Raw genomic sequence first — 25,284 nt, 5'->3', positions numbered from 1 at the left:
AGCAGTTAGATTAAAATAACTCCTTTGTAAGATAAATGTTTTAAAATGAAACATGTATGGAAACAGGTGAATTAACACTCCTCAGTTAGCAGGCTCAAGCTAAAAACCCACATGGTACCAAAAACTAACTAGCAGAAATTGTTAAGTTAGAAATGATTTAAACACACTTTGCTGTAGGCTACTATTTACAAGACCTAGAATTGCCTTATGTGTATCCCACAACAAACATTCACTGTTATTAGATAACTTTTTTGATGAATTTAAGCAAAATTCCCGAAAATGTATGGAAAAATTTCGAACATTTACCGGAAGGTTTCCGACTCTTTGCAACCCTACTTGCAATAATAGTGTTTAACATGACTTTAGAATGACTACCTTATCTCTGTACCGCACACATACAATTATCTGTAAGGTCCCTCAGTCGAGCAGTGAATTTCAAACACAGATTCAACCACGAAGACCTGGTAGGTTTTCCACTACCTCGCAAAGAAGGACACCTACTGGTAAATGGGTAAAAAAATAAAAAATATCCCTTTTAGTATGGTGAAGTTCTTAATTACACTTTGGATGGTGTATAAGTACACCCAGACACTTTCGCCGAGGAAGGAAATTGCTCAGGGATTTCACCATGAGGCCAATGGTGACTGTAAAACAGTTACAGAGTTTAATGGTTGTGATAGGAGAAAACTGAGGATGGATCAACAGTAGTTACTCCACAATGCTAACCTAAATGACAGAGTGAAAAGAAGGAAGCCTGTACAGAATAAAAATAGTCCAAAATATGCATCCTGTTTGCAATAAGCCACTAAAGTAAAACTGTCCTGAATACAAAGTGTTACGGGGCAAATCCAACACAACACATCACTGAGGACTCTTCATAATTTCAAGTGGTGGCTGCATCATGTCATGGGTATGCTTGTCATCGGCAAGGACTAAGGAGTTTTTTTAGGATAAAAAGAAACAGAATAGAGATAAGCACAGGCTAAATCCTGGAGGAAAACCTATTTCAGTCTGCTTTCCAACAGACACTAGGAGACAAATTCACCTTTCAGCAGGACAATAACACAAGGCCAAATATACACTGGAGTTGCTGACCAAGACGACATTGAATGTCCCTGAGTGGCATAGTTACAGTTTTGACTTAAATCAGATTGAAAATCTATGGCAAGAGTTGAGAATGGCTGTCTAGCAAAAAAATTTAAAAACAGGTTTTCACTTTGTCATTATGGAGTATTGTGTGTAGAGAGAGAAAAAAATATAACACAACAAAATGTGGAATCTATAACACAACAAAATGTGGAACAAGTCAAGGGATATGAATACTTTCTGAAGACACTGTAGATAAACAGGAAGATAAGTAATGGGTGTCTGATCAAAGATCTGTAATGGGAGATCACCTGCTTACTTTGTCCAGCATTAAGATAGAACATGTACAGTGCCTTGCAAAAGCATTCAGACCCCTTGGAGTTCTTCACATTTTATTGTGTTACAAAGTGGGATTAACATGGTTTTAATTGTCATTTTTTGTCAATAATATAAACAAAATATTCCGTAATGTCAAAGTGGAAGATGAATAAAACAAAATATATTTATTGTATAAGTATTCAGCCCCTATGTTTAGGCAAGCCTAAATGAGTTCAGGAGTAAAATTTGGCTTAACAAATCACATAAAAAGTTACAGACTCACTCTGTCGACATGATTTTTATATGACTAACCCTTCCTCTGTCCCAGATACATACAACATCTGTAAGGTCCCTTAGTCAAGTACTGAATTTCAAGCACAGATTCAACTACAAAGACCAGGGAGCTTTTCGAAAGCCTCATAAATAAGGGCAGTGATGGGTAACAATAACAAATCAGACTAGCGTGTACGCTGGGAGTCGGGAAGCAAGTTCAGGGAGTGTATTTAACAAATAGATTTACATATAACAAACCAAGAAACACGGGTAGCGTACAGACTTGAACACTGGAACAGAAACAATAACGCCTAGGGAAAGAACCAAAGGGAGTGTCATATGTAGGGAAGGTAAACAGGCAGGCGATGGAGTCCAGGTGAGTCTGATCTGTCGCTGGTGCGTGTAACGATGGTGACAGGTGTGCGTAATAATGAGCAGCCTGGTGACCTCGAGCGCCGGAGAGGGAGTATACGTGACACAGACATTGAATATCTCTTTAATCATGGTCTAGTTAATAACTATGCTGTGTATTATGTATTAAACCCCCCAGACATCTCAAAGATACAGTCGTCCTTCTGAACTGAGCTGCAGGAGAGGAATGAAACTGCTCAGGAACGTTACCACGAGGCCAATGGTGATTTTAAACCAGCTACGGAGTTCAATGGCTGTGATGGGAGAGAACTGAGGATGGATCAACAACATTGTGACTTCACAATAATGACTTAAATGACAGAGTGAAAACACAAATATTCCAAAACATGCATATTGTATGCAACAAGGCACTAAAGAAAAACTGCAAAAAACAGGGCAAAGGGATACACAGGCAAAAACCTAGAGCAAAACATGCTTCAGTCTGCTTTACACCAGACACTGAGAGAGGAATTCACCTTTCAGTAGGACAATAACTTACAACACAAGGCCAAATCTACACTGGAGTTGCTCACCAAGAAGATAGTGAATGTTCCTAAGTGGCCAAGTTACAGTTTTTACTTAAATCTGCTTGAAATAGACTTGAGAATGGCTGTCTAGCCATTATCAACAACCAACTTGACAGGGCTTGAAGAATTTTGAAAAGAACAAATGCAAATATTGCACAATCAAGGTGTGTAAAGCTCTTAGAGACATACCCAAGAAGACTCACAGCTGTAATTGATGCCAAAATGTGTTTATGTATGGACTCAGGGAGCTGAATACTTATACAACAATTATATTTTAGTTATTTAATTTTTATTAATCTTACAAAAAGAAAAATGTATATTCTTTGGTCCACTTTGACGTTAGAGTATTTTATGTAGATTGTTGACAAAAAATGACAATTCAATCCATTTAAATCCCACCTTGTAACAATAAATTGTGACAAAATCCAAGGAGTCTGAATACCTTTGCAAGGCACTGTATATATAATTAGATAAACACGAAGATTATGAAATAACGGGTGTTTGAACAGTGATCTGCTTACCTTCCCCAGTAGGACCACCATCTTGTGTCTCCAGCGTCCTTTGTTGAGTGAAGCAACTCTGATCCATAGGTTGAGCTGAGAGTTGTACATCCACACGTCTCTGCCGTTGATACGACCCCCTGGAACAACACACACAACACCGTTAGCCTTGACACTGAGTAACTCAGGATGATGTTAGCCAACTGAGCTCAAGGCTTGAGCATTAACTCTGAGAGCTAACCAGAGTGTCAGGCAAAATTACTCAACACGTGAGTGTAGTTCACCGAACCATCTCTGCTACACCAGTCTTTTTAGCTAACTTGTCATAGTCTTCTTTGGTTGTTTTCACTAATCTCAAATTGAATTGTATTGACACACAGCAATAGCCAAAAAAACAAAGCCTGTATCAACCCCAAGAAAACCCTTGGTTCCAATTCAAACCAATTTCATCTAATGAAGACATTTCTTCATTAATAGAATAAATTGATCTTGAGCAACATCCAAACTGGGTTATGGGTTATGTACAGTGAGGGGAAAAAGTATTTGATCCCCTGCTGATTTTGTACGTTGGCCCACTGACAAAGAAATGATCAGTCTATAATTTTAATGGTAGGTTTATTTGAACAGTGAGAGACAGAATAACAACAAAAAAATCCAGAAAAACGCATGTCAAAAATGTTATAAATTGATTTGCATTTTAATGAGGGAAGTAAGTATTTGACCACTCTGCAAAACATGACTTAGTACTTGGTGGCAAAACCCTTGTTGGCAATCACAGAGGTCAGAAGTTTTTTGTAGTTGGCCACCAAGTTTGCACACATCTCAGGAGGGATTTTGTCCCACTCCTCTTTGCAGATCTTCTCCAAGTCATTAAGGTTTCGAGGCTGACGTTTGGCAACTCGAACCTTCAGCTCCCTCCACAGATTTTCTATGGTATTAACGGTACATCGTCCCTTTGATGCGGTGAAGTTGTCTTGGCCCCTTAGCAGAAAAACACTCCCAAAGCATAATGTTTCCACCTCCATGTTTGACGGTGGAGATAATGTTCTTGGGGTCATAGGCAGCATTCCTCTTCCTCCAAACACGGCGGGTTGAGTTGATGCCAAAGAGCTCCATTTTGGTCTCATCTGACCACAACACTTTCACCCAGTTGTCCTTTGAATCATTCATATGTTCATTGGCAAACTTCAGACGGGCATGTATATGTGCTTTCTTGAGCAGGGGGACCTTGCGGGCGCTGCAGGATTTCAGTCCTTCACGGCATAGTGTGTTACCAATTGTTTTCTTGGTGACAATGGTCCCAGCTGCCTTGAGATCATTGACAAGATCCTCCCGTGTAGTTCTGGGCTGATTCCTCACCGTTCTCATGATCATTGCAACTCCACGAGGTGAGATCTTGCATCGAGCCCCAGGCCGAGGGAGATTGACAGTTCTTTTGTGTTTCTTCCATTTGCGAATAATCGCACCAACTGTTGTCACCTTCTCACCAAGCTGCTTGGCGATGGTCTTGTAGCCCATTCCAGCCTTGTGTAGGTCTACAATCTTGTCCCTGACATCCTTGGAGAGCTCTTTGGTCTTGGCCATGGTGGAGAGCTTGGAATCTGATTGATTGATTGCTTCTGTGGACAGGTGTCTTTTATACAGGTAACAAACTGAGATTAGGTGCACTCCCTTTAAGAGTGTGCTCCTAATCTCAGCTCGTTACCTGTATAAAAGACACCTGGGAGCCAGAAATCTTTCTGATTGAGAGGGGGTCAAATACTTATTTCCCTCATTAAAATTCAAATCAATTTATAACATTTTTGACATGCGTTTTTCTGGATTTTTTTGTTGTTATTCTGTTTCTCACTGTTCAAATAAACCTACCATTAAAATTATAGACTGATAATTTCTTTGTCAGTGGGCAAACATACAAAATCAGCAGGGAATCAAATACTTTTTTCCCTCACTGTATTTGGGTTGAAATGTCAAGGCCACATTTAGTAAGGCACAGCTGACACTGAGTACGGTTACATGCACACAATAATCCGATTATTGTGGCTAGTCAGATTAATATAATAATTTGATTTAAACCTTTACATGCTTTGCAAGAATCATTTCCCTAATAATTATGTTAATATGAAGACACAGGCTACCTGACAGCACTCTGATAAATGCAGAAAAAAATTGCCAATCAATATGTATGTTCGACCACAGCGAGCATGTTATTTTTGGAAAGCGCATTTGATTCTGAGTTCCAACATATAAAGTTTGTATATGAAAACTACTTCTAAGACGCAAACATTTAGGAGGCTCACTCAGCTGGTGCTAACACGTGCAGATCAAATATACCGCTGGAAAGCCATTTAAGGTGTTATCATGTCCGAATAATTAAAAAGATTGCTCAGAAAACCAGGTGTTTTATGAATCGTATGCCTACTGCCAGTTTAATATAAAAATGATTACTGTGCAATGTATGCATGTAAACATACTCATTGTCTTATCTGAGTGAAAGGTTTGAGCTAGGCTTTATGGGCAATCCTGCTGATCAAAGCGTACTTTGACACGGAGCAAACAACACACATACGCATGTCACGAACACACATACACACAAGCACCATGGCTCTTTACAGGTGCTTACAAACACAACATACACAACATGCATGACACAAACATGCACAACCTGACTTTTTACAGGGCCTTCAAACACAGCACATACATATAGCACATGCATACCCCTGTCTAGCACAACACTTCAAATGAGAAACAGGATATCTTCATTTTTATAAAGCAGCAGTCGGATTATTTCCCCTACTCCCGGTCTCTGGGCAAACATGTACTTTAAGGAACAGTTTTTTTCTATTGTCCTCAGTGAGAAGGAACAACAACATGTGTAGCTATTAAGCCAACCAGGTTACAGACACATTGCCAACAAGCACTGACCCAACCTCTCTCTCTCTCTCTCTCTCCATAAAGCCTGAGTCAATCAAAAGGCCCCACTGATCCTTGCGAAAAACAAAGACACGGCGCTGAACAAACACTACTTTTTTGCTAACACGAAAGAGAAACAAAGGGATAGATATAGAATAAAGCCGTAAAAACACCAGGAAAAGTTAAACAAATCAGGTTTTACACTGTTACCCTATATTTTAGGGAAAAGAGGTGCAAACTTTAACTTAGAAGCAGTAAAGTACTGTGCATTAGTTCCCTCTGAAGTAATATGAAGATGTTGGGAGATTGACATGAATGCTGAGTGTCAGAGAAAGAAACCCTCATCAGAATCATCCTTCTAAACAAATAGATGGTTCAGTGTTTGTGAGGCTATGTTGAGAGAGAGTGGAGGAAAAAAGACTAACCAGTGTGACCATGCATGTTAGCCAGACTCAGCATCAACAAAATCACACAACAACAAGATGAACAACAATAAGCAAGTAACCCAGGCAATAAGTCATATTGTGACATAATTACAATATATGATACATAACATATAATTGCTAAGCTGTTAAACAATAAGATCAGAAGTCCCATCTACATTTCCCCCCTCCAGTTCTAAACTGAGATGCCCCAACTGAAAGGAGGAGCAGCTGATTTAATAAAAGGACTTAACATAGTACAATAGTTGGGCTTATCTTCTAACAATGAAATTAAATTATTTCTCAATCCGTCACAGTCTGTTGGGCTTAGAATGGGTGTTTAACCATAATTAAGAAAGGGTGGCTGTGCACTGCAGTAAACAGCAACATATACAAGGCTGGCCAGCAAAAACAAATGTGTTGGTATCTTTTTTTGGACTCGCCAAGACAGTTAACTAGTTGTGTTCATATGTCCATTGAGATAAACCCCTCCTATTTGTGAAAATTATGTCTGAAACATAATGATACGTGGCTGCCACCTGCCACCTATTTTAGGTGAAGATTTAGGAAAAGACACAAGGAGAAGTCATGTTATCAGTAATAGTACACAGCCATTGTTACTTTTTAGTGGTGGGTAGTGGTATGTGACTATTGTATAACCCTCTAATAGTTGTGTCTGTCTGTCATTCAGAACACAAGGTATTGATAACTACCCTATAGGCCCCTATCGGTCTCCAAAGAACAAACAAAGCATATGACAAGAACCAGTTTTCTAGACAAAAAAACATCAAATACTTCAAAGTACACCATGACATTGAACCTACTCATAAGCCTTTCAAACCAGGTCTGTTCTCACAGGAAGCAAGTGTTGGTCACATACTCCTAATCATGAGCTCGTGGAGAGGAAAAAACTTGCGCGCTACAAACACCCCTTAGGAAATGTCAAGGAGAGGGGCATCAAGAAAAGAATGGCACTGGAGTGAATAGCGACCATTTTACGGGCTCATGACCAATTGTGCTATTTTGTATTTTTTGCACTGATCTGAATTTTTTTTGTACATAATGTTTCCTCCATTTCCTATGATCGAAAAGAGCTTCTGGCATCAATACAGGACAAAGATCAAATCTCACAACACCGGCTCTGATGCTCATCGGATGTGTCAGCGGTTACAAACTATCATGGATTACAAAGGGAAACCCAGCCGCGAGCTGCCCTGTGACGCGAGCCTACCAGATGAGCTAAATGCCTTCTATGCTCGCTAGGTAACCAACACTGAACCATGCATGAGAGCACCAGATGTTCCGGACAACTGTGTGATCCTGCTCTCCGTAGCTGAAGTAAGAAAGACCTTTAAACAGGTTAACATTCACAAGGCCGCAGGACACGTACTCAGCACATGCGCGGACCAGCCTGACATTTTCAACCTCGCCCTGACCCAATCTGTAATACATACACGTTTCAAGCAGACCACCATAGCCCCTGTGCCCAACAACACCAAGGTAACCTGTCTTAATCAAATGGCTACCCAGAATATTTGCACTGACAGACCTTTTTTTTTGCACTGACTCTGTTGCACTGGCTCTATACATACTCACTGGACTCTACCCACAAACTCACACACACTACACTGACACACACACTACACACACACACACACTACACACACACACACACACACACACACACACACACACACACACACACACACACACACACCTCTGTTCATTATCTATCCTGATTTCCTAGTCACTTTTACCCCTACCTACATGTATATACACTATATATACAAAGATATGCGTACACCCCTTCCAATTTGTGGATTTGGCTATTTCAGGCACACCCATTACTGACAGGTATATACAATTGAGCACACAGCCATGCAATCTCCATAGACAATCATTGGCAGTAGAATGGCCTTACTGAAGAGCTCAGTACTTTTCAACGTGGCACCGTCATAGGATGCCACCTTTCCAACAAGTCAGTTTGTCAAGTTTCTTCCCTGCTAGAGCTGCCCAGGTCAACTATAAGTGCTGTTATTGTGAAGTGGAAACGTCTAGGAGCAACAACGGCTCAGCCGTGAAGTGGTAGGCCAAACAAGCTCACAGAACAGGACTGCCGAGTGCTGAAGCGCGTAGCGTGTAAAAATCGTCTGTCCTAGGATGCAACATTCACTAACGAATTCCAAACTGCCTCAGGAAGAAACATCAGCACAATAACTGTTCATCGGGAGCTTCATCAAATAGGGGAGAGGTGTTGTGCCATGAGGTGTTGGTTTTACATTTAAGGATTTTTAAGTTTTTTAAAGCCAGGTTTGCTGTTCACTTGAGCAATCCGAGATGAAAGGTAGTTCCATGCAATCAGTCTCTCCTTTACTTTTAGCCAAGAGAGACCGGCATGCATACTATTGATATTATCCCTCCGATTACAGTGAAGAACATGTTTTTCTAGGTCCTTCTTTGCAGCACCTGAGCATATGACTGGGCAATAATCAAGATAAGTTCAAACTTGAGACTGCATGGCTTGCTTTGTGGAGTGTGGTGCCAAAAAAGCAGAGCATTTCTTTATCACGGACAGACCTCTCCCCATCTTTTTAACCATTTAATCAATATGTTTTCACCATGAAAGTTTACAATCCAACGTAACACCAAGTAATTTAGTCTCCTCAACATGCTCAACAGCCACATTATTCATTATCAGATTCAGTGGAGGTCTACAACTTAGGGAAAACTTTGTACCAAATACAATGCTTTTAGTTTTAGAGATGTTCAGGATTAGTTTATTACTGGCCATCCATTCTAAAACAGACTTAAACTTTTTGTTTAGGGTTGCAGTGATTTCAGAGACGTGGACGTGGTTGCTTACGTGTATAATGTTGAATCATTAGCATACATAGACAAACAGGCTTTACTTAAGGCTTGTGGTAGGTCATTAGTAAAAATAGAAAACAGTAGAGGGCCAAGAGAGCTCCCCTGCAGTACAGCACACTTTACATGTTTAACATTAGAGAAGCTTCCATTGAAGAAAACCCTCTGTGTTCTACTAAATAGATAACTCTGAATCTGCGATATGGCAGTTTGAAAGCCAATAACTAGTTATGGTCAATAACATCAAAAGCTGCACTGAAATCTATCAATACAGCTCCCACAATCTTATTGTTATTCATTTCTTTCAACCATTCATCAATCATTTGTGTCAGTCCCGTCATTTGTGTTGTTATCAAGCATGCTGAAAGTCAATCAAATGTCAATCAAATGTATTTATAAAGCCCTTCTTACATCAGCTGATGTCACAAAATGCTGTACAGAAACCCAGCCTAAAACCTCAAACAGCAATGCAGGTAAAGTATGTTATTAATTTGTTTACAGATAAATAGTCGGCAACAAGCCTATTGGTCGGCTGTTAGAACCAGTAAAGGGTGCTTTACCATTCTTGGGTAGTGGAATGACTTTGTCTTCCCTTCAGATCTGAGGACAAAAACATTTATCCAGACTCAGATTAAAGATATGACAAATATGAGTGGTAATATAGTCTGCTACTACCATCCTCAGTAGCTTTCCATCTTAGTTGTCAATACCAGGTGGTTTCTCATTATTGATGGACAACACTAATTTGTCCACCTCACCCACACTAACTTTACAAAATTCTAAATGACAATGCATTCCCTTTATTATTAGGTATTTTATGCATGAATGATGGCTCGCAGTTTGTTGTAGGCATTTCATGCCTAAATTTGCCCACTTTGCCAATTAAAGAGTCATTAAAGTAATTGTCAACATCAAACGGTTTTGTGAAAAATGAGCCATCTGATTCAATGAAATATGGAGTTCTGCCCATAATTTCATTTAAAATAGTCCAAATCTTTTTTCCATCATACTTTAAATAATTTATCTTGGTTTCATAATAAAATGTTATTCTTTTTGATCAGTTTAGTCACATCATTTATCAATTTACAGTAAGTTATCTAATCAGATGTGCAGCCAGACATATTTGCCACTCCTTTTGCCTCGTCCCTCTCAACAATACAGCATTTCTCTTCCTCGTCAATCCACGGGACCTTAACAGTTCTAACAATCAGTTTCTTAATAGGTGCATGCTTATAAATAACTGGAAGAAACGATTCATAAATGCAACAAGTGCAGCGTCTGGATGCTCCTCATTACACACATCAGACCAACAAATATTTATTGTACCTTGTATGATCTCTTATATACTATTTTAGGCCCAGCTTTTGAAACGTTGGCTTTTCTACATATGGCACTGTATTATAGTCAGTACTTACTGTGTGTAAACACCAAGGTAGGTTGATTAATAACCTGAACCAGACTACAGGCACTGGTTAAAGTGAGCAGCTTCCTCTTGAGAAGACAACGTGATAAAAAATTGGTCTATATTCGGGTAACCCAGAAAATTGCTCACATATTATCCAGATACTGACTGTTAGCCCTTCGTGGCCAATAGCAACAGCCCAAAAGTTGAAGCTTTAGGTGAGGCATATGAACTTGCAACCACAACACTTTAGCTGCATGAGACATGAGATCCTCTAACCTTTCCAGGAATATACAGTGGGGGGAAAAAGTATTTGATCCCCTGCTGATTTTGTATGTTTGCCCACTGATAAAGAAAGGATCAGTCTATAATTTTAATGGTAGGTTTATTTAAACAGTGAGAGACAGAATAACAACAAAAATATCCAGAAAAATGCATGTCAAAAATGTTATAAATTGATTTGCATTTTAATGAGGGAAATAAGTATTTGACCCCCTCTCAATCAGAAAGATTTCTGGCTCCCAGGTGTCTTTTATACAGGTAACGAGCTGAGATTAGGAGCACACTCTTAAAGGGAGTGCTCCTAACCGCAGCTTGTTACCTGTATAAAAGACACTTGTCCACAGAAGCAATCAATCAATCAGATTCCAAACTCTCCACTATGGCCAAGACCAAAGAGCTCTCCAAGGATGTCAGAGACAAGATTGTAGACCTACACAAGGCTGGAATGGGCTACAAGACCATCGCCAAGCAGCTTGGTGAGAAGGTGACAGTTGGTGCGATTATTCGCAAATGGAAGAAACACAAAAGAACTGTCAGTATCCCTCGGCCTGGGGCTCCATGCAAGATCTCACCTCGTGGGGTTACAATGATCATGAGAACGGTGAGGAATCAGCCCAGAACTAAACGGGAGGATCTTGTCAATGATCTCAAGGCAGCTGGGAGCATAGTCACCAAGAAAACAATTGGTAACACACTACACCGGAAAGGACTGAAATCCTGCAGCGCCCGCAAGGTCCCCCTGCTCAATAATACATACACATGCCCGTCTGAAGTTTGCCAATGAACATCTGAATGACAACTGGTGACAGTGTTGTGGTCAGATGGACTGCTAAGGGGACAGGACAACTTCACCGCACCAAAGGGACGATGGATTGGGCCATGTACCGTCAAATCTTGGGTGAGAACATCCTTCCCTCAGCCAGGACATTGAAAATGGGTCATGGATGGGTATTCCAGCATGACAATGACTCAAAACACACGGCCAAGGCAACAAAGGAGTGGCTCAAGAAGAAGCACGTTAAGGTCCTGGAGTGGCCTAGCCAGTCTCAAGACCTTAATCCCATAGAAAATATGTGGAGGGAGCTGAAGGTTCGAGTTGCCAAACGTCAGCCTCGAAACCTTAATGACTTGGAGAAGATCTGCAAAGAGGAGTGGGACAAAATCCCTCCTGAGATGTGTGCAAACTTGGTGGCCAACTACAAGAAACGTCTGACCTCTGTGATTGCCAACAATGGTTTTGCCACCAAGTACTAACTCATGTTTTGCAGAGGGGTCAAATACTTATTTCCCTCATTAAAATGCAAATCAATTTAGAACATTTCTGACATGCGTTTTTCTTGATATTTTTGTTGTTATTCTGTCTCTCACTGTTCAAATAAACCTACCATTAAAATTATAGACTGATCATTTCTTTGTCAGTGGGCCAATGTACAAAATCAGCAGGGGATCAAATACTTTTTTCCTTCACTGTACGTCCTCTAAGCTTTTTCTTTGAACATTTACAGCAACATTTCTCCCATTCCTGTCTCTTCTGTAGATTTATATCCTTGTATTGCTACTGCTGTATTATCAAAGGAATTATCTAAGTGAGTCTCAGAGATATTATACAGTTGAAGTCGGAAGTTTACATACACTAAGGTTGGAGTCATTAAAACTCTTTTTTCAACCACTTCACAAATTTCTTGTTAACAAACTATCGTTTTGGCAAGTCAGTTAGGACATCTACTTTGTGCATGATACAAGTAATTTTTCCAACAATTATTTACAGACAGATTATTTCACTGTATCACAATTCCAGTTGGTCAGATGTTTACATACACTAAGTTGACTGTGCCTTTAAACAGCTTGGAAAATTCCAGAAAATGATGTCATGGCTTTAGAAGCTTCTGATAGGCTAATTGACATCATTTGAGTCAATTGGAGGTGTACCTGTGGACGTATTTCAAGGCCTACCTTCAAACTCAGTGCCTCTCTGCCCAGGGACTGCGGTTGAAAATTAGCCGGCTGGCTAAAACCGGCACTTTTACTGAAACGTTGATTAATGTGCACTGTCCCTGTAAAAATAAAATAAACTCAAACTCTTTCCTTGTCATCATGGGAAAATCAAAAGAAATCAGCCAAGACCTCAGAAAAAAAATTGGTTCAAGTCTGGTTCATCCTAGGGAGCCATTTCCAAACGCCTGAAGGTACCACGTTCATCTGTGCAAACACTCGTATGCAAGTATAAACACCTTGGGACCACGCAGCCGTCATACCGACTCAGGAAGAGATACGTTCTGTCTTCTAGAGATGAACGTACTTTGGTGCGAAAAGTGCAAATCAATCCCAGAACAACAGCAAAGGACCTTGTGAAGATGCTGAAAATTTGTGGGCAGACCTGAAAAAAACTTGTGCGAGCAAGGAGGCCTATAAACCTGACTCAATTACACAAGCTCTATTAGGAGGAATGGGCCATAATTCACCCAACTTATTGTGGGAAGCTTGTGGAAGGCTACCTGAAACATTTGACCCAAGTTAAACAATTTAAAGGCAATGCTACCAAATACTAATTGAGTGTATGTAAACTTCTGACCCACTGGGAATGTGATGAAAGAAATAAAAGCTGAAATAAAATCATTCTCTCTACTATTATTCTGACATTTCACATTTTTAAAATAAAGTCGGGATCCTAACTGACCTAAGACAGGGATTTTTTACTTGGATTAAATGTCAGGAATTGTGAAAAACTGAGTTTAAATGTATTTGGCTAAGGTGTATGTAAACTTCCGACTTTAACTGTATATGAATGTTATCTGTTGTTAGCAAGTTATTGATTTCATTAACCTTATTTCTAAGGTTAAGTATATTAATATGGGCTATTTTTAGCCCTTTCCTGGGTAACTTATCAGAGATAGACATAATATAAGAATAAATAAAAAAGCATGAAAATAACTTTGTTAAGCTAATAAAGTAAGTCAATCAGGCACTTGTGAGTGTCAGTTGGTGCACAGTATGTGTGTGTGTGTGTGTGTGTGATGTGGGCCTAAGCTACTGACCTGGAAACTTAGCCCTCTCACTTCTCCCAGATTGTTGGGAGGGAGGGTTGACAATTAACCTGCTGTAGCAAATCCCCACGGTCTCTGGCAGCTTTCATGGCTGAGATAAGTTATTTTTGCCTTGGCACACAGCTTCCGAGTAGTCCTTGTTGAGGAAGATGTTGGTTCCTCTCAAGTTCTTGGCTCTCTTCAGAGCAGCCATCTTATCCTTGAACCTTAGGAACTTGACCCCTATTGGCCTGGGTCTGTCACCTGGGCTGGTTACAGGTTTTCCAGTCCTGTGGGTGTGGCTCCACCTCAATCTTCCTATGATCCATCTGCAGCTTTTCTGTGATAATATTTCGCCTCAGACTCTCAATTTCGCCTCAGACTCTGTCCAGTTCACATGTAGAGACTCTGGTATGCCATCCACAACAATGTTATTCCATCTGGACTGTCCCTCTAGAATAGATCATCTGTTTTCACAGTCATTGTTAATAATGATTAACAGACTTTGCTGATGTCATCTCTCGCAGACTTACAGTTTGTTGTCATCTTGCTGCAAGCCTCTTTCAGGACATCCACCTCTTCCTGGTAGAACTACAAACTGTTGTTAAGGTCTTTTGTTAGTTGAATCGACTATTATTTGGATAAAGCTCTTGAATCTATTTTCCTGTTGCTGTGACAACTGCTTTTAGACATATTTTTGTTGATTTAAAAATCACGCACCTGTGATAGAGAAACACTGTCCTCTTCATTAGATTTTGACGGCATGGTAGCAATGCTGGCTAATGCTGGTACTCCATTCAGCTCAAGCCAGGACAGGTTGCAGGGCAGATGGAAAACAGCAGGGATTTAAACAGCCACAAGCCCGGGACAATCCGCGGTCCCAGCCACAAGGGTTAACCATATCGCGGGCTGTGTTCAAGCTGTCAAGGAAGCCTAGCTAGCTTGATAGCAGCTATGCTAGCAGACCAAGCAGCTTCAGACAAACGTGGCTAACTGTCGACTTTTGATACAGTTTACATTCATATAATCAGGGAGAATACAGCCAAATTCAGCTAAGAAATGTTATATTCCTATAATACAAAACATGGTTGGTTTGGTTAACGTGGTCAAATGTCCCACTGACACCAGTTCAAGTTAGGATTCCCACAATGGTGAGTGGAGAGGTGAACTATTTGGTCATATTGATCATTGACAGTGAGTGTTGTGAGCTCAAGTATGCAGTCACTGTGGGAAAGACAGTCATGTCCAGGGTCATGTTTAGGGTTAGAACGTAAAGGTGATTTATTTGAATGCGTTCTCAGAAATGTGGCAAGAAATTGTGATTTCTTAACTAAGCCACCAGTGATGCTGATTCTGAGCAACATTCTCCTGTTCTTCCACGCATGTCATTGCTAACGTTGCTAACTGTCGACAGTTGATACATCTTCCTATCATACAAAACATGTCATTCAGGAGTCCGATAAAATTAACCGTTGATCAAGTATTGTGGTCATGTGGTTAAAATCTTCCATTGACATTAATGCATGACAATTACATAAAAGTTCACCTCAGGATTCCCTTAGAGGAGAGTTGACAGACAAACTATTGGTCAGATATTGTGGTCATTGACAGTGAGTGTTGTGAGCTGAATTATGCGGTCAGTGTGGGAAAGACAGTCACGTCCAGGGTTAAGGTCACAGTCAGAGACAGTAACGGTCCAGACAGACTGGAGGGTTCCATTCCCATCTCATTCTGATCCTATTTCAGACTGGGCTTTAATGCAGCTGTACTGCTGCAAGACACCCTCCAGAGAAGGTGAGTGTGAGAGAGCCAGAGAGGGAAGGGGACAGAGGGAGAGAGAGAAAGAAAAAGAGAGAGAGAGAGGGATTGATAGCACACACGTGAGGACTTGGCACAAGTAGAGCAGAAGACATAAACAATGCACTCTTTCCCTCTTGGCAGACCGTGAACCTCTCTCTCTCTTTTTTCTTTCTTTGTCTCTTTTCTCCCTGTAAGTTGGCAGATTTGTACTTTTAACATGTTTGTTATCTGAGGCTAATTAATTTCTGAGCAAAAACAATCCCAATTAGCACCAATGCTATGATGTAAACCCCCCAATGTACATTAAACCCAATACAACCTTTGTCAAAGTCGGATAGATTTCTATGTTTCTGTGATGATGGTTCTTTATTAGCCTATAGTTTCAGATCTGTTTTCCGCCAACTCCTCTAATGTGTTAGCTGTCATGACAAAATATATGTTTAAATGTTTGTTTACAGCTAATTAGAGCGAAAGCCTTAGGTATGGTATTACAATAGAACCCATGCTGTTTTCATTAGGGAGTGTAGATGACATTCTACTCGCTGCCCTGTTCAATTTGGGTCCAGTGAGGCTTTAAAAAAGGGTATTTTGTGCCAAACTTGGCAGCACACTTCTCCCAGCATTAATCAGCCCTGTCAAAAGGCTATAAACACTCTGGGTAGAAGTTGCCCACTGACACAGATCTAGGATCAGCTAACCTTCCCTAAACCCTAACCTCAACCATTAGAGGAAACATTTTAAACTGACCATAGATCAGACTGTAGAAGCAACTTTATCCTCGAAAGCTATAAAGAGCAAAGAGCCATGTGACCCTGGCTCTTGGCCAATGGGTAGAGATGCGTGAGCTGGCCAATAAGGGCCTCCCTGGGCACCACGCCTGCAGAGTGTGTCCAGATGTTGCTCTTACATTTTCCTCTTTTTCAAACGGGCTGGGGCATAACAAATACGTGGCAAACGGCCATCACATTACTCCCTTTCCTTTACTCCACAGTGAGGGACGACATAGCTGAGGTACTCTAAGGCTGTGTCTTAATAGGCTTTAATAGAGTTATTGCCTTAATAGAGCTATAGTCTCCTTTCCTCCAATAGTGTTGTGGTTCCTTTCCTCGTCTCGTTTATTTTCAAGACAACTGATTAAGTGACAGTTATATGGTACAGACTTAACCGGTCTTTCTAGTTAAACAATGAAAGAGGGTTAATACTAATTTACCAACTGGAATTGGTGACTCCCATGAGTACTTCCTGATCTCTGTCATGACATAACCTATTCATTTTTAAAATAATCAATATGATATTCTTCCATGACTAATCCTTGTTTATCTCTCCTTAGGGTGGCAAGCAAGGGTGAGGAGCTCACCTGAGACCAGGATGTCGTTGCGGAGAGCACAGACGGCGTACTCTGACTTGGTGAACTCTGGGAGCTTGGCCAGGGACTTCCACTCTCCTGTCACAGGGTCGTAACACTCTGTGTAAGGCAGGTTGAACCCCCCCACCCTCTCACAGCCCCCCACCACCACGATCACCTCTGAGAAGCCCGTGGACCTGCAGAGAGTGAGAGAGAGAGAGAGAGAGAGAGAGAGAGAGAGAGAGAGAGAGAGAGAGAGAGAGAGAGAGAGAGAGAGAGAGAGAGAGAGAGAGAGAGAGAGAGAGAGAGAGAGAGAGAGAGAGAACAAGAATAGGAGAGGTGAAGAAAAGGTCACAATACAGGTGAGGTGGGGCAGTAATAAAACAACAGCACAGTGACAAGACACAACAAAATAACAAATAAACAAAACACTAGTTGCTGTGGAGAAATAAGACAACAACACAGAAACACAACACAGAGCAACAATACAGCACCACTCCAGAGGAACATACACAATACAGGTAATAGTGGAAAAATTAGACAGCAACAAGACACAATCCAGCAACACCACAATACAGGCCAGTCAGTTTTGATGTCATGACTAAAGTGAAAGAGAGAAAGCAGTATGCTGCACAGCTTTAGATTGGTAATTCACAACGTGTAATGTGTAATACTTTACATGATTGTATTTGTCTGCCTGGCAAAATACAGTCTTCTTAAGAAAAGAATTGACCTACTAAAGGCTCTACTCCACTGAATATCAATGTCCTCAATAATACATCCAAATGCTTCCCAATCGGCCTGTTTGGAAAGTGCATGCCAGAGCTATAGCATGATCCCCTTCACCTCAACGGTACTGTCAAAGAAACATTATTCTTCCTAATTAAACTTCAAAATATCCCCACCTGGATGAAATGCTAAGCTAACTCTAAATCAAACTCAATGACATGCTAGTTAACAATGTGTTTTGTGTACGTTTGCCTATATTTTCCTACATCCCCCACCTGTTTAGACACAGAACTGGTAAAGATTAGCTCAGGTCAGACACATGTATGTGAGAGATCAATAGAGGGCAGTCAGACCCCCAGACTTTCCCATGGGGACCATTTTGGGGTTTGGAGGGTGGAGATGGCATGCATCTGTTGGCAGGAGCTGAAAGTAGGGGCCCCCGAGGCTACACACACAGACAAAGACAAACATACAGGAGGCTCTATGTCTGGTCTGTTGTGATCTGCCTGGATACTGACACGATACTCCTGAGAGAGACACGTCACCTCCCGGCTATCTAACTGACACCCAGCGTCAAATAATACTTAACCCTTAACAACTCCATAGACAAGAGAACAGCACTGTTTAAACCAGTGACGTCTAAACAGCAGATACTGTATGTATCTAGGTTGCTTTTTAAGAGAAATTGAAAATGACATGGATGAACTCAGAGCCACACACACTCACATGAACCTATCTACAGTATATTGTACACAAATAAAATAAACAGGACTGTATGTGACACACTGCTTCACTTCGGCTATTAAAACAAGATCCAACGTACATTTGGTTCAGGCTACGAATGCTTGCAACCTTCTTATTCTGTCAGCAAACCGGAATGTGTATGGTTTTCCACCTCATGACACATTTTCATTTCAAAATAGGACTACAGAACAAACTAAATGAGTCTCTGTCTGCACAATAACACTGGAGGCACACAAGCAAAGGGTTATGAGTTCATGAACAAACCATCTACTGTGGAGGAGAAAGCAGTGAACAGCGGCACTGACATTCTACCTCACCTTTCTCTCTGTCTCATCTCTCTCTCCCTCACAGAGGAAAAGGTGGGTGGTTATTTGACCGAACTAAGAGTAAAGCTAAGATAAACGGCAGGTGTTTTCGTTTGCAAACAGACATTTCTAATACTTTAGGATCCAAGTTCATCTCCGTAAAATGATTGTGTCAGATAAGTGACAAGCCAAGAGGAAATAGAAATGACCCATAATCTGCTTTCCAGCTCTCTGGCAAGGAAGAAGATAGATCTGGAACTGTACCGTACACAGTCACAACACTTCCTGTTTCAGCATATATGCCAAATAACAAATAAACTAAACACTAGACGCTGTGGAGAAATACAACAACAATACAGAAACACTACACAGAGCAAGAACAATGTCACTTTACCCCTATCTACATGTACATATGACATCCATTACCTCAACTACCTTGTATCCCTGCACAGTGACATTGGTATCGGTATTCCTTGTATATAGCCTCGTTATTGTTATTTTATTGTGATACTATTTCCTTTTCTTTGGTGGTAGTTTTTAACTCTGCATTGTTGGGAAAGGGCTTGTAAGTAACCATTTCAGAGTAATGTTGTATTCAGCTCATGTCACAAATAAAATGTGACTTGATTTGAATGCACAACACAGCACCACTCCAGAGAAACATACACAATACAGGTAACTAGCCCTACTTAGATGTATCAGAACATTCTATCCCAAAAGATGTTCCATATTCATTTATCCTTCTGGGAAAATAAAGTTGTATTGAATTGAATAGAAGAGTGTCCAAGTTGGATCCCTCTGAACTACACCTCCCAGCATCCCCTGCACTATACCTGCGTGGGCGGGTTCTGGGTGACATCATCTCGTTGCCCAGTACGTGGTACCGCCGGGCCTCGTGGAGGAGCTGGTAGCACTCTGGAGCGGTCTGGATGATCTGATCTCCTTCCACTGTCTGGACAAAGTAGTTGGGGTGCAGCAGGGGCAGCCGGACGTGGTGCAACAGTTCTTTAAGCACGGGCCTCCGGGGCTCCACACTGTGGTACACCCAGCGCATCACTGCCTCAAACACCAGCTCCTCCTTCCCGATGGCCAGTTCGTCACTGCAGATGTACTCCTCCAGCTCGTCCCTCCTCAGGTCCAGGAACTCCTCGTGTTGGGCCACATCAGGGAAGTTGGCCAGGGCGTACGAGCGGCAGCGGCTGGCTAGCTGTTTCAGAGAGTGGGCATCTGCGAAGCGCTGGATGCCCAAGCAGTTGCAAGGGTCTAGTTGGTCTTCTAGGAACTTGGCGCAGGCTTCACGCAGCGTAGAGATCTGGAAGAGACTGGAGGTCTCGAATAGGAACTGCACGTTGTCGGTTGTGATCTTGGCGCGGCCCGTGTAGACGTAGCTGAGGAAGGAGTCCATGGCCTCGGCCAGGATGCCATTGATCTCCACCAGCATCTCGCGTGACTCACGGTGGTCGTTGCAGAACATAGCGCGGAAGTAGGAGGAGCAGGCAGAGAGCACAGCGCGGTGGCAGGGGAACTCGCGGCCCTGCACGCTGATGACCACGTCGGTGAAGAGGCGGCTGTCGCGGAACTCATTGAACACCTGCAAAATGGCCTCTGAGTGGGAGGAGCCAGAGGAGAAGTCCAGCACTTCATTACCAGTCAGCGTCTTGGAGTCCACCTCGAACACCTTGGGGAGGGAGAAAAATTATGATGATGATGAGTTTGATTTTATGGTCCAAAGTGGTGTTCCTGCATTGGCTAGTAAACTAAGGGGGTGGGGGAGGGGGAATGTAACTGTTTGTTTAGCTTCTCGGCCAATTATGTTTTATGTTTATGTTTTTATTGTTTTGTTTTTATTATGTTTTATTATGTTTTGTTTTTATTATGTTTTATTATGTTTTAATTATATTTAATTATGTTTTTATTATGTTTTATTGTGTTTTTATTTGCCACTGGGGAATGATTGCTTCACATTGCACTTCTAAATGCTTTTCAAGACAAGATAAACACATTGGATTTAAAATCATCACAAATGCACCACAGTATAATTTCCATGTTTCAATTTTTGGACAAAATAAACAGCTAAGATGAACTCTGAATTCTAATGAAATTAGTGGGTTTAGTGTGCACCTTTCGTTTGACGGCGGGGGAGTCCCGGGTTCCAGAGTCCTCCCTGTTCAGCCGTCTGCCCAGGATCAACACCATGGCTGCTGCTCTGTAGACCTACTGGATACCTGGAGGAAAGCCAGAAAATAATTTATTAAGGGGTAAATATATGTGTGGATCAAGTTACTATTTACACGTTTTATAGGCCTGAATGTTTAAATCAGATTATACCCGATACATTATAGAGAGAGAGAGAGAATGTTATAAGTCTATATAAGTGTAAATCAGCTTATATGTTTTGCGTTATACCCTATAGAACTGTAGATCTGATTATACATGTGTTATAGGCGTGTTTTAAGCCTGTGTAACTCTAGATCAAATCGTACAATATATAAGTATAAATCAAGTTATACAAGCTACATGAATTTAAACTTAACTTGAACCATTGTTGCTGTGATGAATTGGAGAAAACAAGTACACACCAGAGGCAGTAGATATAAAGAAGTCATAAGGGAAACAACCTACTTTGCGCTTCAGTGAGAAGAGAACGATTTGTACTAACAATTCCAAAGCCTTCAGGGTAGAGATACAGTATCTTGCATCACAGTAGAGCAGTGGTTCTCAAACTTTCTATAGTCCCGAACCCCTTCAAACATTCAACCTCCAGTTGCGTACCCCCTCTAGCACCAGGGTCAGCGCACTCTCAAATGTTGTTTTTTGCTATCATTGTAAGCCTGCCACACACACTATACAATAGATTTCTTAAACATAAGAATGAGTGTGAGTTTTTGTCACAACCCGGCTCATAAGAAGTGACAAAGAGCTCTTATAGGACCAGGGCACAAATAATAATATAATAATAATCAATAATTTGCTCTTTATTTAACCATCTTACATATAAAACCTTATTTGTTCTTCGAAAATGGTGAATAACTCACCACAGGTTAATGAGAAGGGTGTGCTTGAAAGGATGCACATAACTTTTTTCTTCAGGGAAGAAAAAAAATGTATGAAATGTGTGCATTCACTACTGTAAATCGCTCTGGATAAGAGCGTCTGCTAAAATGACAAAAGAAAATAAAAATAAAATAACTCTGCAATGTTGGGTTGTAATTGGAGAGAGTCTCAGTCTTAAATCATTTTCCACACTGTGCCTGTATTTAGTGAGGGCCGAGAATCCACTCTCACATAGGTACGTGGTTGCAAAGGGCATCAGTGTCTTAACAGCACGATTTGCCAAAGCAGGATACTCTGAGCGCAGCCCAATCCAGAAATCTGGCAGTGGCTTCTGATTAAATTACATTTTCACAGAACCGCTTGTTGCAATTTCGATGAGGCTCTCTTGTTCAGATATCGGGATAAGGAATCCAGTTGTTTGTGTCATCCGTTTCAGTAAAGTACCTGCGTAATTGCGCACCCAACTCACTCAGGTGCTTCGCTATATCACATTTGACATTGTCCGTAAGCTTGAGTTCATTTGCACACAAAAAATCATACAGTGATGGAAAGACCTGTGTGTTGTCCTTATTAATGCAGAGAGAGAAGAGCTCCAACTTCTTAATCATAGACTCAATTTTGTCTCGCACATTGAATATAGTTGCGGAGAGTCCCTGTAATCCTAGATTCAGATCATTCAGGTGAGAAAAAACATCACCCAGATAGGCCAGTCATGTGAGAAACTTGTCATCATGCAAGCGGCCAGACGAGTGAACATTATGGTCAGTAAAGAAAACTTTAAGCTCGTCTCTCAATTCAAAAAAAGTGTCAATACTTTGCCCCTTGATAACCAGTGCATTTCTGTACGTTGTAAAAGCGTTACATGGTCGCTGCCCATATCATTGCATAGTGCAGAAAATACACGAGAGTTCAGGGACCTTGCTTTAACAAAGTTAACCATTTTTAAGGTAGTGTCCAAAACATCTTTCAAGCTGTTAGGCATTCACTTGACAGCAAGTGCCTCTCAGTGGATGCTGCAGTGTACCCAAGTGGCGTCGGGAGCAACTGCTTGCACGTGCGGTACCACTCCACTATGTCTCCCTGTCATGGCTTTTGCGCCATCAGTACAGATACCAACATGAGCAGCAGCTACGTTTGGCTACATAGGGACCATTAGTGGAATTCCCGCGAGAGAGTAACGGTTAATTTGATCGGATGTTAATTATTTGACTAGGCTACCAGAATTTGACATTGTGTTGTTATTTCGCTTAATACAAGATGGTTTCATTTTATTTTTGGCAGCGAAACGAGGCTACTCAGGCGAGAAAAATACCTCACCCAAATGTATAGCCCCGTTGGAAAATGGACGGGTATAGAAATTTGAGCCGTTTTCAAATATCTCCTAAACCCTTCCTCTGGCTCTGTACTGCAACAGTTGAAAAGGCCATAATCACAGAGACTATAGAGTGAGAGAGATTGTTGTGCAACGGTAGCGGGGCCACCCCAAATGTCAATCACGTTTGTTGTGAAAGAAACCAGGTGAAGGAAAGACAGGCATCACGTCATCATGTTTTTAACAGTGAGCTATCTGCGAAGCCAGTTAAAACCGAGCCTACAGTCTTTTCAACGGTGATCATCTAACTGCGTGGGCCTAACAGAAAGACTGACTGCCAAACCAGATCAATGTCAATCCATTCCAGGAGGGAGCCTCGTCCTCCTCTTCTGGAGTATCTTTTGTTCACCTCCATAGAGGGGCAAGGGTGAGGGATATTAAACAGGTATAAAGTATAACATGTCTGTTCATTAACTCACAGATTTTGTCTAATGGTTTCTGACTTTGGTAAGATGGTAAAAGTGAAGCACGCACACACACAGGTGTGGGCTATCCTATGCTGACTATTTCAAACCATGTTTATTTCTTCTAAAAATGGAATCCTTCATAACAACTGCTTTCTCGTAAAGATAAAGAAGTTGACATTTGCTTGCATTGTCTTGGAGGCACCAGCATGTGCCCATCCCTCCATGTGCAAGTACTGGACAGAGGTAGTTAATAAAGCGAATGCGTCTGGCTTTACTGATAAATTAGGGCATTCTCCCTCCAGGCTATATTTAACCTGGCACACACAGCCAGACGCACAAGCGGAACCTGTTTGCGTGTGCTTATCCCTGTCCGTAGCACCTCCTTCTAATCAAGCAACACAAAGGTCATGTTTTGCCAGTGGCCCTAGCCTTTTGGGGGCCCTAAGCGGGATTTGGTGGGGGGGGGGGGGCACCTCGCAACAAAACATTTTAGTGGACCCCCTCTTGACGGCAGAGAGAAACATGAGTTTTAAAGTACATTTCCTGCAATTCTACACATTTTGCCATGCTGAGAAGATACATTTTTTTCAGTTTTAAAGCTAATTTCATGAAATTCTACACATTTTGCCATGACTTATGCCATGTTAATATAATATCTGAGTGAGAATGACAGGGACCCTGGGCATGTGCCTTGGGTGCCCAGTCCATATTTGGCCATGATTACTACAAGTTTAGATTGATTGCTGGCTGGACTAACTACTAATCTAAAAATTGTTAGCTGAAATGTCTAATTGAGTGGCTGTCAGTGACTGACATAAGGAAAAACTGCTGATGCACAACCAAATATCGATGGTGAATTCTATTATTCTGAATCTCAATAATACATTGAGAGCCTTACTGAGCCCCCCCCCCAAGCAAAAAAAGCCCAGCCCTGGCCATAAAGACACCAACAAAGTGTTCTGTGCAGCAATCACTTATCTAGCCAGAGTGACCAAATGTCTATCTTGTCATGTGTCTTTTTTGAGAGATTCGTTTATAGGTGAATTTTAAATTGGGAATGGTCATATAGCCTAGGTATAATTACGCACAATAAACAAACAAATCACAAAATCTTTGAGCAGATGAAATTCTGATCAGGATTGACATATTATGCAACGTGGAATCGACCATTATAATGATTAAATGTCAATATTGATGCAGCAATAGGTGGACGATGAATGTCAAAATGTTTTGAATAAAATGCATGTAGGCATATAGACAATAACAACTGCAAAAAAGTTCAAAACCCGTGAGTTCTCTTTAAGGTAGGCATTATAATCTCATCAATTATACATTAGCCTATCTGGTAGCTTTTGTTTTTATTGTCGATGACCTCTTCTCGTCAACCTTGAACGGTGCTTAAATATGCTTAGCTCAACAAAGGCACACTAAATTCACTTAAACAGGATACGACTAACCAGTGCCACAATTGAATACAAGAGCGTATTGAAATACACATAAAGTATTACA

At 41.1% G+C, this 25,284-nt stretch overlaps 1 protein-coding gene across 1 annotated transcript in view; it reads right to left on the bottom strand.

The window, feature by feature from the left end:
* The window catches only part of LOC106600588 (kelch-like protein 24), a 59,151-nt gene that overhangs the window by 33,570 nt on the left and 297 nt on the right, over window positions 1-25,284 (bottom strand). Inside the window, exons 2-5 of the mRNA XM_014192066.3 lie at window positions 21,064-21,167; window positions 19,776-20,620; window positions 17,177-17,361; window positions 3,137-3,255 (exon numbers count right to left, since the gene is read on the bottom strand). Coding sequence (XP_014047541.1) covers window positions 3,137-3,255; window positions 17,177-17,361; window positions 19,776-20,620; window positions 21,064-21,138 — 1,224 coding nt within the window. The 5' untranslated portion in view covers window positions 21,139-21,167. The remainder of the gene's footprint in view (window positions 1-3,136; window positions 3,256-17,176; window positions 17,362-19,775; window positions 20,621-21,063; window positions 21,168-25,284) is intronic.

The sequence above is a fragment of the Salmo salar genome, chromosome 03, assembly GCF_965601325.2.
Source record: "Salmo salar chromosome 03, fSalSal1, whole genome shotgun sequence".
Classification (NCBI taxonomy): domain Eukaryota; kingdom Metazoa; phylum Chordata; class Actinopteri; order Salmoniformes; family Salmonidae; genus Salmo; species Salmo salar.
The sequence above is the reverse complement of the archived record's forward strand: the minus strand, read 5'-3'. Positions and strand labels throughout refer to the sequence as shown.